The following is a 13,148-nucleotide window of genomic DNA, read 5'->3' as shown; positions in this document are numbered from 1 at the left end:
GCTTGGAAGCATAAAAGGCAGTACTGCCCAGAAATCTTATGTCTGACTATGAGTATAAGAGTGATTCAGAAGAATGAAACTCTAAATATGAAGACATTTTAGGAATATCCTAACTAGTTTAGGTTATTATATGATTTTTTTTAAAAATTCCAAATAAGTTTAAAAGATCTCTTCTAGTATTTTTTTTAAAAACTGGTAAAATGCTAAGCAATAGAAAGCATTGAGTAGTAATTTCCTTCTTAATGATATATCAAATAACAATGATTCATATAAGCATTACTGGTTACTATTTGATGAAATATGATAGTTTTATTTAATGTACAATTTGCCAAATGTTTATTGCTCTGTCGCTTATTATAATTTAATGTTTTCCTGTGAACAACTAAGGAAACTAGAAACTGGGCATGGTGGTACATGCCTATAATCCCAGCTACTCAGGAGGAAAAGGCCTATAGTTCCTGAGTTTAAAGTATTCTTAGCAAATGACCTCAAAGTATTTCTAAAACATAATACAAACAAAAGAACTAAGGGTATGACTTAAGTGGTAGAATATCTGCCTATCGTGACCAAGCCCTTACGTTTAACTCCCAGTACCCCACAAAGAAAAAACTCTTCTTTCCATTTCTTGTAGTTAATTTAGAAAAATACCATTTTATATGATCATAGGCACATAACTATTGAGCCTTTGTGATCCTCTCCTATTAATATCATCCTTTGGTCTAACTGTGTGAATGTCCTGTATAATTCATCATGTCCCAAGTGTATTTTTTTTTACCATCCATTGTGTTTACTCATAAATTTGTATGCACATTCTAGTTACAACCAATGAAGGAAAGCATGCAACCTATGTTTCTTTGGATCTGGCTTACTTTGCTTAATATAATCTTTTCCATTTCCTTACAAATGGTACAATATCATTCTTTCTGAAGGAAGCATAGAATTCCATTGTGTATATACCACATTTTCTTGATCCATTCATCCAAGAATGGAAAGAAAATTTTTTGCTTTTTGTTTTTGTTTGTTTGTTTTTCTCCTTTGTTGCTGGTTTTGTTTTCAGTACTGTTTGTCTTGCATGTAAGTTTATCTGTTTGGGGGAGTATAAGGGAAAAACACAGAAATGGTGGGACAAATGATGCACAAATGTAGTAGTGATACTCACTAGACACTATGTTGAAAATGATGGGGGAGGATCAGGTGGGAAAACAGGGAGAAAGTGAGGGAAGGGGTGACACTGTTCAAAAGAAAAGTGCTCATTCCCTGACTTGCGTAATTGTAACCCCTCTGTACATCACCTTACAATAACAATAAAATTTCTATTAGTTTAAAAAAATTAAGGAAAAGCAGCTACAGTATACTTGGGGAACTTGTTAAAATGCAATTTTTCAGGCCCCATCCAAGATCTAATGAAGCAAAAATGTGGGTGTGGTGCCGATTAACCCACATTTTAACAGTGCCTACTGGTGATTTTGATGCAAGCTAAATAAAATTTGAGAAGTACTTCTCTAGGCAGAATTTCACATCAGGGAAAAATACTAATTTTTAGGCTCAAGTCATGTATATGAGTAGCTTACATGTAAGAAAACACAGGTTCCTTAAGTTCAGCTCAATTACATCTGCTAGCAATGTGTTTAAGAGGAATGAAGAAATTTACCATAGTGTGTGTTAGCCAACTACCAGTAAAGTAAGTATGGACAGAATTATCAAGTAGTCCCAGAACTGTGTCACTACTGATTGATACTTGGCCTTTGTCTTTTCAGCATGATGTATCCCAGACTTTACTCAAGGCAACACTGGACAGTGTGGTAGAAGAATGTGTGAGCTTTGTGGGAGTAGACATTAACATCTGTTCTGAAGTTTTGTTAAGGTGAGAAAGTCTGTGGCTGCAGATCATAGAATCTTGAGTTTAACTGTCTCTCAGTCCCAGACTTCACCAGAACAAGGGCATGTGTGTTTGTCAAGTGTAGAAAATCTATGGATTTGTACATCACTTTAGATTATCAGTCAGAGAGGAAGACATCATTTAAGGAAAGAATTGTAACAATTCACATTATCATTTTTAATATTGCAAATCTAAAGTGAAGTCCATATGGAAACCATTGAGTGCATTAGTGTCACTAATAGAATTTAAATAAGGTTAACATGGAAAAGAGAGAATAGATTTTTTTCAGTAATACAGTCTCTTGCATACATGAGCTAGAACTTTTTAACTGAAACAGAAACAGTAAAAAATGCCATATTTTAAATAAGGTATTACTTTTCTACCATAGCTACAGCCATTTCATAATTCCATATCTGAAATTCCATAATAAGGTAAAAGACTCCTTGAACTCATAATCTTTTTATTAATATCATCGTAACTATCTAACAATATATTCAACTTTTCATGGCAAAGTACCTTTTTAATAGGTTAACTCTTTCTATAGCTGAGACGTGGTAGGCAAACACACAAACAAACAAACAAACATGAATGGTGATACAACCCAAATGTAGCTATTATAATATCTAGTGTCTGCTGCTAAGTCTTTGTAAGCTAAACTGAAGTGTACATAAATATAGGGAATGTGAATAGAGTAGAAATACTATGTATTTTCTTGCTGACATTTTTTATAGCAACTAGTTTATCACCACGTTGCATTCTGTCACCCTTTCTTCTTTGTCCTTTTGATTTAACTCTGTTTTGGATTAACTTAATTTAGATACATGACAACATGTAATTGCAATTGATTTTATGATTCAGATGTTTTGGCTCATTGTCTTTTTAGATGAGATCTTTTTCTCACTTTACTCATATTGTTTGCTCATTTAATTTTTAGGCATATTGCAGGGCTCAATGCCAACAGAGCCAAAAATATTATTGAATGGCGAGAGAAAAATGGGCCCTTCATCAACCGCGAACAACTGAAGAAAGTAAAAGGACTGGGTCCCAAATCCTTCCAACAGTGTGCCGGCTTCATCAGGATCAATCAGGATTATATTCAGACATTTTGCAGGTGAATATAAAAGTGTATAATTCTGATGGTATTGACCTTCTCTCATCATTGTCACCCAGCCACTGACTGCATAAATTTTAGATACTACTTTTTATAGTCCATATTATTATTTTCCTTGAATCCATTGGTTTTTCTGGAGTTTAGTTTAAGAAATAATTTCTTGAAAGGGAGTTCAGATGAAGTTCTTACATGTCTAGAAATGATTTTAATTTTACCTTCTATTTGAATTCTAACTTTGCTTGGCGTATGATTCTAGATTTGAAGCCATTTTCTCTCACTACCTTTGAGACATTGTTCTATCTAAATTCTGACACATGATGTTTACCAAAAGAAATCTGATGCTAGTTAGTCGTGGGGCTTGAACTCAGAGCCTGGGAGCTGTCCCTGAGCTATTTTGTTCAAGGCTAGCTCACTACCAATTTGAGCCACAGCATCACTTCTGGTTTTCTGGTTCATTTGAAATAAGAATCTCACGGACTTTGAATCTTGATCCTTAGAACTCAGCCTCCTGAGTTGCTAAGTTTACAGGCATGAGCCACTGGTGCCCAGCTCTAATTTGGGTTCTTTTTAAAAGTAATCTGCTTTATTTTACTCTCTTAAAAAGAAAATATTGATGCATATTCTGGTGTCCCTTGATATATCAATTGAGCCTTTCCCTAAAATACATCCTGTTCGGTACTCAGTACTTTCTTTTGAGAACTTGCATTTTTCCTCCACTCACAGAAATCATCATCATTTTATTACTATTTTACTTCCCTCTGTTTTTCTGTTTTTCTCCTAGAATGTCAATTATACAGCCTGAGTCTGTTAAGAATGCTTTTATCTTTAAGTAACAGAAAGCCCTATTAAGCATGGTTTAAGCAAATAAGTGGTAGTTTCTATGAAGCAATAGTCACTGTTTATGTATAATTTGTATTGCCAAGAAATAAGCATGTCTTTAACTAATGTCTCTTTTCTTTTCTGTTCAACTTCCTCCTTTTAAAAATTTGTTTGATCCTGGTTTTAAATGACTGCACTAGTCAGCAAACTGTATCTTCAGGCCAAAGTCACAGAGCTGCTGTGACATCTTCAGCAGGTGTTGAGGTCACAGGTGAGAAGCAGGGAAAGAAGAGGAGCAAAACGACAGTGGATGTTGTACTGAAGCCAAATCCTCTGGACCAGACTTGTATTCACCCAGAATCATATGACATAGCAATGAGGTAAGCCTGAGGCCCCTGGGAGAATTCTCCATGCCCAGAGTGAGTTCTCTGCAGCAAATGGCCTTGTTTTGGCATAATGGGAACTGAAAAATATGACCATGTTTAACATGACAACATTTTTTAGAAGTTCCGCATTGCTGAGTTATGTGGCACATTATTTTATTTCAGTGAGGAATGAAACCATTATTCCTGGAGCCGTGTCAAGCTAATAAACCCTGCCTCTAATGGTGAAGTGTGTGTAATGGAAATTGCATGGCACTCTGCTCTGTTTGTTTTGGAAATTAACAAGACACAATTGACTAGCACCTGGCATAAACTTCTCCTTTTCAAAAGATAAAGCCCTTTTGAAAGTATAAACAGCCAACTCAGATTTCCTAAGAAGCATTACCCTGATGGCTTTTTACAGGATAGGAGAAATAATGTGCTTTAGTGAGTACATGTTAACACAGAAAAATATGGGGAGATTTTTCAGTACAAGGGAAGTTTTAAGCATTAAAAAGAGACACTAGTGGGCTGAGAAGGTGTCTCAGTGGTAGAGCACTTGCCTTGCATGCATGAAGCCCTGGTTCAATTCCTTAGCACCACATAAGCAAAAAGAAAAAAGCCGGAAGTGGCGCTGTGGCTTAAGTGGTAGAGCGCTATTGAAGAGCTGAGGGACAGCGCCCAGGCCCAGAGTTCAGTCCCCACGACTGGACCCCCCCCCCAAAAAAAAAGAGAGAAACTAATGTTTTGGCACTTTTTTTGGGGGTGGGGGAAGTGCTAGGGTTTGAACTCAGAGCCTCAATCTTCATAGGCAGATATTCTACCTCCTGAGGCACATCTTCAGTCCTTTCACATTAAATTATTTTCAACTTTAGACTGGAAATTTTGCCCTGGGGAGCTTTGGACAATGGTCTTCCTACCTATACTTCCTATACTGGACCACAAGTATGAATCACTGTGCCTAGTTTGTTTGTGGAGATGGGTCTCACTAACTTAATGCTAGACAGGCTTTGAGTGGCAATCCTCCTGACCCCTACTTCCTGAGGACCTGGTATTACAGATGTTAGCTACCACATCCACCAACTTTTTAAAGTTCTTAAGTAGTTATAAAAAGGAGTTTCAGTTTAATATGTCAGTTTAACATGCATCTTGATCATTGTCACCCCTTTTGTTATTCTTCCTTTCATCCCTAACCTTACCCATCCTTTCAATTTACCTGAAGGAACCAACTTTTTAACTGAGTGCCAGTGTTTCATACCATATTTCTATCTACTCACAAGACTAAGATTTGGATGAGAGGGATTTGAAATCAACTTGGGCAGAAAAGTTTGTGAGGCTCCATCACCAAAATAACCAGCAAAAAGTTGGCTACAGACATGGCTCAAGCGCTAGAGGGCCAGTCAATTAAGTAAGCCCAGCAAGCAAGATTCTGAGTTTTAAACTCTGGTACTGGCAAAAAGAAAAAAGACACCAACTTTTCAATAGCACATTTAATCAGCTTTAAAATTTTCAATTAATTCAAAACCAGTGACTTATTATATAACCAAATTATTTTAGATTTTGGATGCATTTCAGGAAAATTGCATATATTAATACACTGTTAAATTCTTCAGCATGCAAACAATTGGTTGATTCTTCTGTGTGTGTTTATGTGTGTGTATGTGTACTTGTGCACACATATGCTGGTGCTTGCACATATGTGTGCTGGTTCTGGAGCTTAATTCAGCCTGGGTGCTGCCCCTATTTTGCTCAGTTTTTGTTTTAGCTATTCTAGTGTTTGTGTAGTAATATCTGAATTTTTCATTTGTATTTCCCTAATGACCTTAAGTGCTTTCTCAAATGTATTTAGCATTTGTATGTCTTCTTTTCTGTAACATATGTTCATATTATTTGGCCATTTTCTAACTGATTCATTTGCCTTTTTACTAATGAACTGTGAGCTGTGGGAGTTTTAAAAATATATATATTCTAGCTGAGCACTGGTGGCTCATGCCTGTAATGCTAACTACACAGAAGGCTGAGAACTAAAGATCATGATTCAAGGCCAGCTGGGGAAGGAAAGTCCATGTAGCTTTTATCTCCAATTAATCACAGAAATAGCCAGCAGTGGCACTGTGGCTCAAGGACAGCACCAAGGCCTAGAGTTCAAGCTCTAGGACTGAAGAGAATACATACACACACACATACACATACACACACACACACACACACACACACACACACACACACACACGCACAGACACACACACACACACACACACACACACACACACACACACACACACATACACACACACATCCTGTATAAATGTAGAAGTCCTTTGGCATGTATATGTTTTTACAGCTATTTTCTTCTAGTTTATTTTTATTGGTATTTTTTATATGTAGCATTTTAAATTTTTGATATTTTTATTCAGATTAATTGATTGCGTTCTGTGTGCTAAGATACTGCCCAACTCAAGTGATAACATATTCTTTGATTTTTTTTGTCTAAAAACTTGGTATTTTAACCTGAACATTTAGGTCTGTATTATATCTAAATTTCTTTTTGTGTACATTTTGAAGTAGAGGGGTCAAGGTTTATTTTCTTGCTCTATTATGAACATTCAATTATTTAACACCATTGTCTTGTCTGACAGTACTGGTGTTTCAGTTTAAGTCCTCTTTGATCTATTTGTCTATTCTTATGTCAATACCACACCCCGTTGATTATTGCAGATACTGAATTTTGAAGTTGGATAGTGTAAGTTCTCTAATTTTGTTCTTAAAATATTCTTTACGAATTCTAGATGATTTGCTTTTCCTATATATGTTAGAAATCACTTTATCCACTTCTATTTTTTAACAAGTCTGGTGGGGCCTAATGCCCATGGCTCATACCTGTAATCCTAGCTACTCTGGAGGCTGAGATCTGAAGATCACATTTCAGAGCGGGGAAAGTCTTTGACTCTTATCTTGAGATAAGAGTCTCAAAGATAAGAGTTAACCACCAAAAACACAGAGTTGGAGCCTTGCCTGCCTTGAGTGAAATTCTGAAGGACAGCATCCAGGCCCTGAGTTCAAGTCCTAGTACCTGTACAAAAAAAGAGGGGTAAAGAGGTAGGGAAAAGGAAGCAAAAAGGAAAGGAAAAGAAAAGTTAATATATTTGAGTCTTTTGACCAATGAACTCATTCTGTGTGTCCTTCATTTACTTTTAGGTCTTCTTTCTTTTTTTTTTTAAGCAATGTACTTTTAGTTTTTTGGCTTTTTTTTTTTTGTCAGTCATGGGGCTTGAACTCTGGGGCTCAGCACTGTCCCTCAGCTCTTCAGCTCAAGATGAGCACTCTACCATTTGAGCCACAGTGCCACTTTCCATTTTCTGGTGGTTTATTGGAGATAAGAGTTTCACTGACTTTCCTGCCTGGGCTGGCTTTGAACCATGATCCTTAGATCTCAGCCTCCTGAGTAGCTAAGATTAGAGGCATGAACCACCAGTGCCAGGCTCCATACTTTTAGTTTTTAGAGTATGGATCTTACATGCAGTTTACTAAATATATTGTGTTTTTAAACACTACTGTAAACGAAATTTAACTTTGTGGCTACTTGATTATAATATGTAAAAATACAATTGTTTTTTTCATAATAACTTTCCTGAAGACTTGATAAATTCACTTATTAACTTGAGTTTTCTTATATAACTTACTTCAATAGCATTGGTTAATGAAAATATTAAATACTTCCATCTAAACTTTCATGCTTTTAATTTTTTTTCTTGTAATAGCCATAACCTTCAGTATAATGTTGAATGTTAGTGTTGAGAGAAAGCATTCCTCTTTTGTTCTGAACCTTAGGACATGATTTTATTTATTTATATTCATTTATTTGTTTATTTATTTTTGCCAGTTGTGAGGCCTGAACTCTGGGCTTTGGCACTGTCCCTTAGCTCTTCACCTCAAGGCTAGCACTCTATAACTTGAGCCCCAGCACCACTTTTGGCTTTTTCTGTTATGTGGAGCTGAGGAATTGAACCGAGGGTCTCATGCATGCAAGGCAAGCACTGTACCACTGAGCCACCTTCCTAGCCCTGATTTTATATTTTTAATATAAAAAATGTTTATGGTGTTATAGGAATTGTATTTTGAGAGTTGTTTGGGAAGATGCAAGTATGCATATACATCTATAGACTTCTTATAGTAATTCCAACATCTCCTTGGGAACTATAACTAGCATAGTATCTTACTTTACATTTTTGTTTGTTTCTATAAGTGTATATAAATATTATGATATACATTTTTTTCTATTTTAAACACAAGTTGATTTGTTTCTGCATATCCCTTTTACTAAAAAGCTAGATGATATAAGACTTACTAAAGTGAAATTTCCATATACAACTAACTGATATAAACTTTTGTTGTTGTTGTTATTGATTGTGGGGGGCTGAACTTTGGGCCTGGGCGCTGTCCCTCAGCTCTTCAGCTCAAGGCTAGCGCCCTACCACTTGAGCCACAGCGCCACTTCTGGCTTTTTTCTGCTTATGTGGTACTGAGGAATCAAACCCAGAGACTCGTGAGTACTAGGCAAACACTCTACCACTGAGCCACCTTCCCAGCCCTGATACAAGCTTCTTAAAGGCTAGATAATATTTCATCTTGATTTTGAGCTATAATTTATAATAATTGCTCTTAGTAGTAATTCCTTATTTTAGGTTCCTAGAAGTAGTATTGTTCTGTCAAAAGTTTGAAGGCTTTTGTGATTCTTCTCACACATCGCCAAATAATTTACTCATGTATAATGTCATCAGCTGTTATTTAAGATTGGACAGCTTTGATTTTTTTCTGTTAGATAGGAGTTTTCTGCCAGTTTTCATATGGACCACTTTTCACATGTAGTTTAATGCTTTACTGGTTATTTGAGTTCTCTCTATGCTTCCTTTGGAAACATCTGTATCTCTCAGAAACAGGCACTTGTAGATACTGCAGAAAAAATTCTTTTGTATACAATTTAGCTCCTGTACTTTAAAATCTGGAGATAAAGTTGGTAATTTACTCAATTAAGCTTGCCATTCTTATTATCTAATTTGGAGCTATGATAGCCATTCTTATGATGACTATAATAGTCATTTAGTCTGTGTATTACTTCGCACAGTTAATTCATATTCCCATATAGTTCACCTAAGTGTCTTCCCAAGGAAGAGGGTATGATTGGGTCATTGTTAGTTTGACTTCAGTTCTGTAATAATTTCTGTAGTAATAAATTGTATTTTTTGTTTTATCAGCAATGTAATAGAAAAGTAAATGGCTTTAATGTTATTACATCATACATAGAAAAATATGAAATATGTCTTTTTGCTTATGCATTTATGATACTTGCATATTTATATTTTGGGAAATCAAGGTCATGGTTTTTTTTTAGCCTGAGTCATTTAGTGATTTAAAAAGTCAACTTTTGGGTGCTAGGAAGGTGGCTCAGTGGTAGAGTGCTTGCCTTGCATGCATGAGGCCCTGGGTTCGATTCCTCAGCACCACATAAGCAGAAGAAGCTGAAAGTGGCGCTGTGGCTCAAGTGATAGAGCGCTAACCTTAAGCTGAATTGCTGAAGGACAGTGCCCAGGCCCCACGACAGACCAAAAAAAAGTCAACTTTTATTTTATTTATTTATTTATTTATTTTACTGTGGTCATTTAGATATTGTAGAAGATTTATTTCTGATCCTTCTGTGAATACCAAAATATGTGCTTATGTCCTTTATAGGAATCAATTGGATACCTCCCCCATACTTTAACTCAGTACTTATGCTATCTAATAAATTAGTTGTTACACTATTGTTTAGGGAATGAAGACAAGAAAAAGTCAGTACATGTTTAGTGCAGATGCCATGATATTTTTATACATACATATAATGTATGTATACATATAATGTAACCATGTTCACCCCTCTTCTTTTTCTTACCCCTTCCTCTTCCCCCTTTTCTCTCCCCTCTCTACTTCCTCAGTACCTATTTTAGTCTGATGACCTCTGGCAAATTTTGATATGACCCTCAGTATGCCTTTTATCCTACTTGTTCATAACAGACTTGGATAGTCAAAAAATATGACACATTAAAATACCATAGTTAAAGTAAATCTGAGTCTCACCAATTGTCTTAATCTCTGTAAAATAAATAATCTGTCTGAAAACTTTGGTTCAAGATTTGCTAAGCTAGTGGCAATTTAGATTAGTTTATAATTAGAAAGTAAGCTTCAGTGATGTAGGGAACATGCAAATCTGGTTTACTGTTAGATCTGTGGCATTTAACAGAGACCGATGCAATAATAATTGAAAGAATAAATGACAGAAATAGAGATGAAAGATGTTTACATAGAAGAATAGTAAGGAAATGGGACTCCTCAGAAGGTGAAAGCTTAATAGGACAAAGTGAAATGTTTACTTCAATGCAGTTGTATAAGCAAAATTGTTGATAGATCATCTAGATCTTCCTTTCCTGGCAGTGCCTTGTACATTTGCACATGTTGAATCAATACTTCTTTCAGAATCCCTTGTGGATCTGGGGGCCTTTCAGGACCTTTAGATTTCTATATACATACTTGTCTTCACAGAGTATCATGTTTAGTGCCCAGGCTCTTGAAGAGTTCACAGGAAACAAAATTCTTCCTGTTTTATTTTTTTATTATTATTATTATATCAAAAAGTATCTCAATATGTCCATATTGTCTAATTCAATTATGCTTAATACTATGAAATAGTTGCTAAATTATGAAGAGAGTTAGGTTCAGAAACAGCCTATGTAGAGTTACAATTCCCCACCTCCTATTACCTTCTCTCTTCTTGTCTTGCCATTTTGGTTGATCCAGAGAGCCAATGCATGGATCAGATTTCACCTTTCTCTTGAGTAAGGAAGGTGCCAGGAGGCAATGCTCTGTGCCACAGATTATGCTGATTTGTATGTGTCACAGTAAGAACTGGCACTCTGCCAAAGAATCTACTGCATTAAGAATTTGATTCACTCCAGATAGTTAAGCTTGAAAGTTGTTATGCTCTTGGTTTAACTTGAAAAATGCCAGGAAATTTAATGTCAAGACTGTCACTCAGCACTTAGGTTGACAAAGCATTAGCTGGTATTTGTTCTTCCCATTTTGGCTAGTAGGGAAAAATTTTGAAAGACTAGTTTCCAGAAGTGGTTGTATAACCTGGGCTATAGTATGCAGGGCCCTTGCAGCAGACTAGGTAAATGTATATCAAGGAATGATTTATATCAGTACTTTACTGGAATGTTAGGACTATGGTATTTCCCGTGTTGATGATAGGACTATTTCTAACTCTTATAATCAATGCTGAAAAGTATATTTAAAGAGAATAGACAGCTATAAATTTTAAATTCAAGCCAAGACAGGAATAATCACATAAACTTGGCAAAATCTTGCCTAAGGAAGGGGAGAAACTTCTGTAAGAAAACCAAATGATGGTTATACTTAATATACTGTAATTCATGTCGTGTTTTTAAGACCAAAAGTAGTAATAACCCAAACAAAATATGGATTTTAATTGTTGCTCTTTGGCTAAAATGAGTTAGGATTGGGTGAGGCAGAGGTGGAGATCTTGCCTTAACTCAAGCCAAATAGTAACAAATGGCCTTTGTGGGAGAGCCTATTCCTGTCTCTGTCTCTTTCTACTTCCTGTTCAAGAATCCAGCCTCCTGGAGCTCTTTCTGAATTGCCTTCACAGATTGTATAACCATCTCTCCAACTCTAACTTGCTCTCCAGGGAGTTAAACAGCAGCAGTAGGAGGATAGCACTCACAGCTTCAATGCTTACATTCAGGCTTATCATTTGTAATTTATCTGAGGGATGAGTCCTTTGCATTATTATGTCAAGCATACCTCCCATATCTAAAGTTCACCACAACTTTGTCCTACACAAGCATTGCCACTAACTCCAGCCATGGCCAAACCTTTCTTAGGTAAGTTGCTGAAAAGAAATTCTACTGCAAATGCTATAAAATAACAATTAGGTAAACAACCCTAAGAGATTATTTGAAAGACTCATATTTTTCTGGACTTGCTCACCAGTTTGATGGTATTTAGGCAGATATTTGACAATCAACTGACTCAGGGTATGTATCAGTTATCCTACAGTAACACCTTGTTGAGCTATGAATAGATGATATTAGATTACCTTTTCAAAAAAGAGACAACATATCATAAAAGAGAGGTATATTAATACTTAAAGCCCAAACGTCTTACTGTGTGTCCCAGAAAGTAACATTCATCATATTTTCAAAAGTACCCTCACCAAAAGAAAAAAAATGAGGAAAGAGAATCCACCTGCTATCGGGCTTTTGCCTTCTTAGGAATTGATTGTCATTTTGGATATCTTACACACTGTTCTAACGAACAGCTCACAGAAAAATTTTCCATTAAACTCCGAGGACTCTAGGAAATTCAAGGACTTGAGATTCCACATAATTGTCCCCTGGCTCAGCCTGGAGTCAGTGCAGTGTCAGACTGCCTGAGTTCAAATCCTGCAGTACTTGACCTGGGAATGTTATTTGGCCTCTCTGAACTTTCTGTCTGTGAAATGAGGATTGTATGAGTTAATATATGTAAAATACTTAGCCCCCAAGGACAGAGCAGTTGCTTAGATTTTTCTTGTGGATGAGAAGGAGTTGTCAAACTGATCCACAAAAGAAAAATGGGAAAGTTGCAGCAGACAGTCCTCAATAGAAAAAAAAATGCTGTTTGCTATGTGATCTGGATGTAATTTGGGGCATTTTAATACTACTAGTTTATGCTGATATGGATTCTTAAGATTGGAAGAAATGGTGACTTTCAGCCTGTGTATCTGGAGCAACCTGTTAGAGCCCAGTGGAAGAGAAGAGGGAGTTGACAGCCAGCCAAAAACTTGTGTTTGTTTCAGTCTCTTTTGTTGCCAGAGTATTTACCCTTCTCCTTTCTGTTCTTCAAGTTTAGACCACTCAGTCTGGAGCCTGACCCACAGTAC

The 13,148-nt window shown here is 36.2% G+C and overlaps 1 protein-coding gene across 2 annotated transcripts in view; it reads left to right on the top strand.

Annotated features, from left to right (window-relative positions):
• The window catches only part of Srbd1 (S1 RNA binding domain 1), a 192,486-nt gene that overhangs the window by 168,355 nt on the left and 10,983 nt on the right, over window positions 1–13,148 (top strand). For both annotated transcript variants that reach the window (XM_070025511.1, XM_070025512.1), the window contains exons 17-19: window positions 1,758–1,864; window positions 2,814–2,990; window positions 4,010–4,189. In XM_070025511.1, coding sequence (XP_069881612.1) covers window positions 1,758–1,864; window positions 2,814–2,990; window positions 4,010–4,189 — 464 coding nt within the window. The remainder of the gene's footprint in view (window positions 1–1,757; window positions 1,865–2,813; window positions 2,991–4,009; window positions 4,190–13,148) is intronic.

Source organism: Dipodomys merriami, unplaced genomic scaffold, assembly GCF_024711535.1.
Source record: "Dipodomys merriami isolate MVZ:Mamm:240054 unplaced genomic scaffold, mDipMer1.0.p SCAF_17, whole genome shotgun sequence".
NCBI classification, from domain to species: Eukaryota; Metazoa; Chordata; class Mammalia; order Rodentia; family Heteromyidae; genus Dipodomys; species Dipodomys merriami.
Note: the sequence above shows the minus strand (reverse complement) of the source record. Positions and strands in the feature narration are given on the sequence as shown.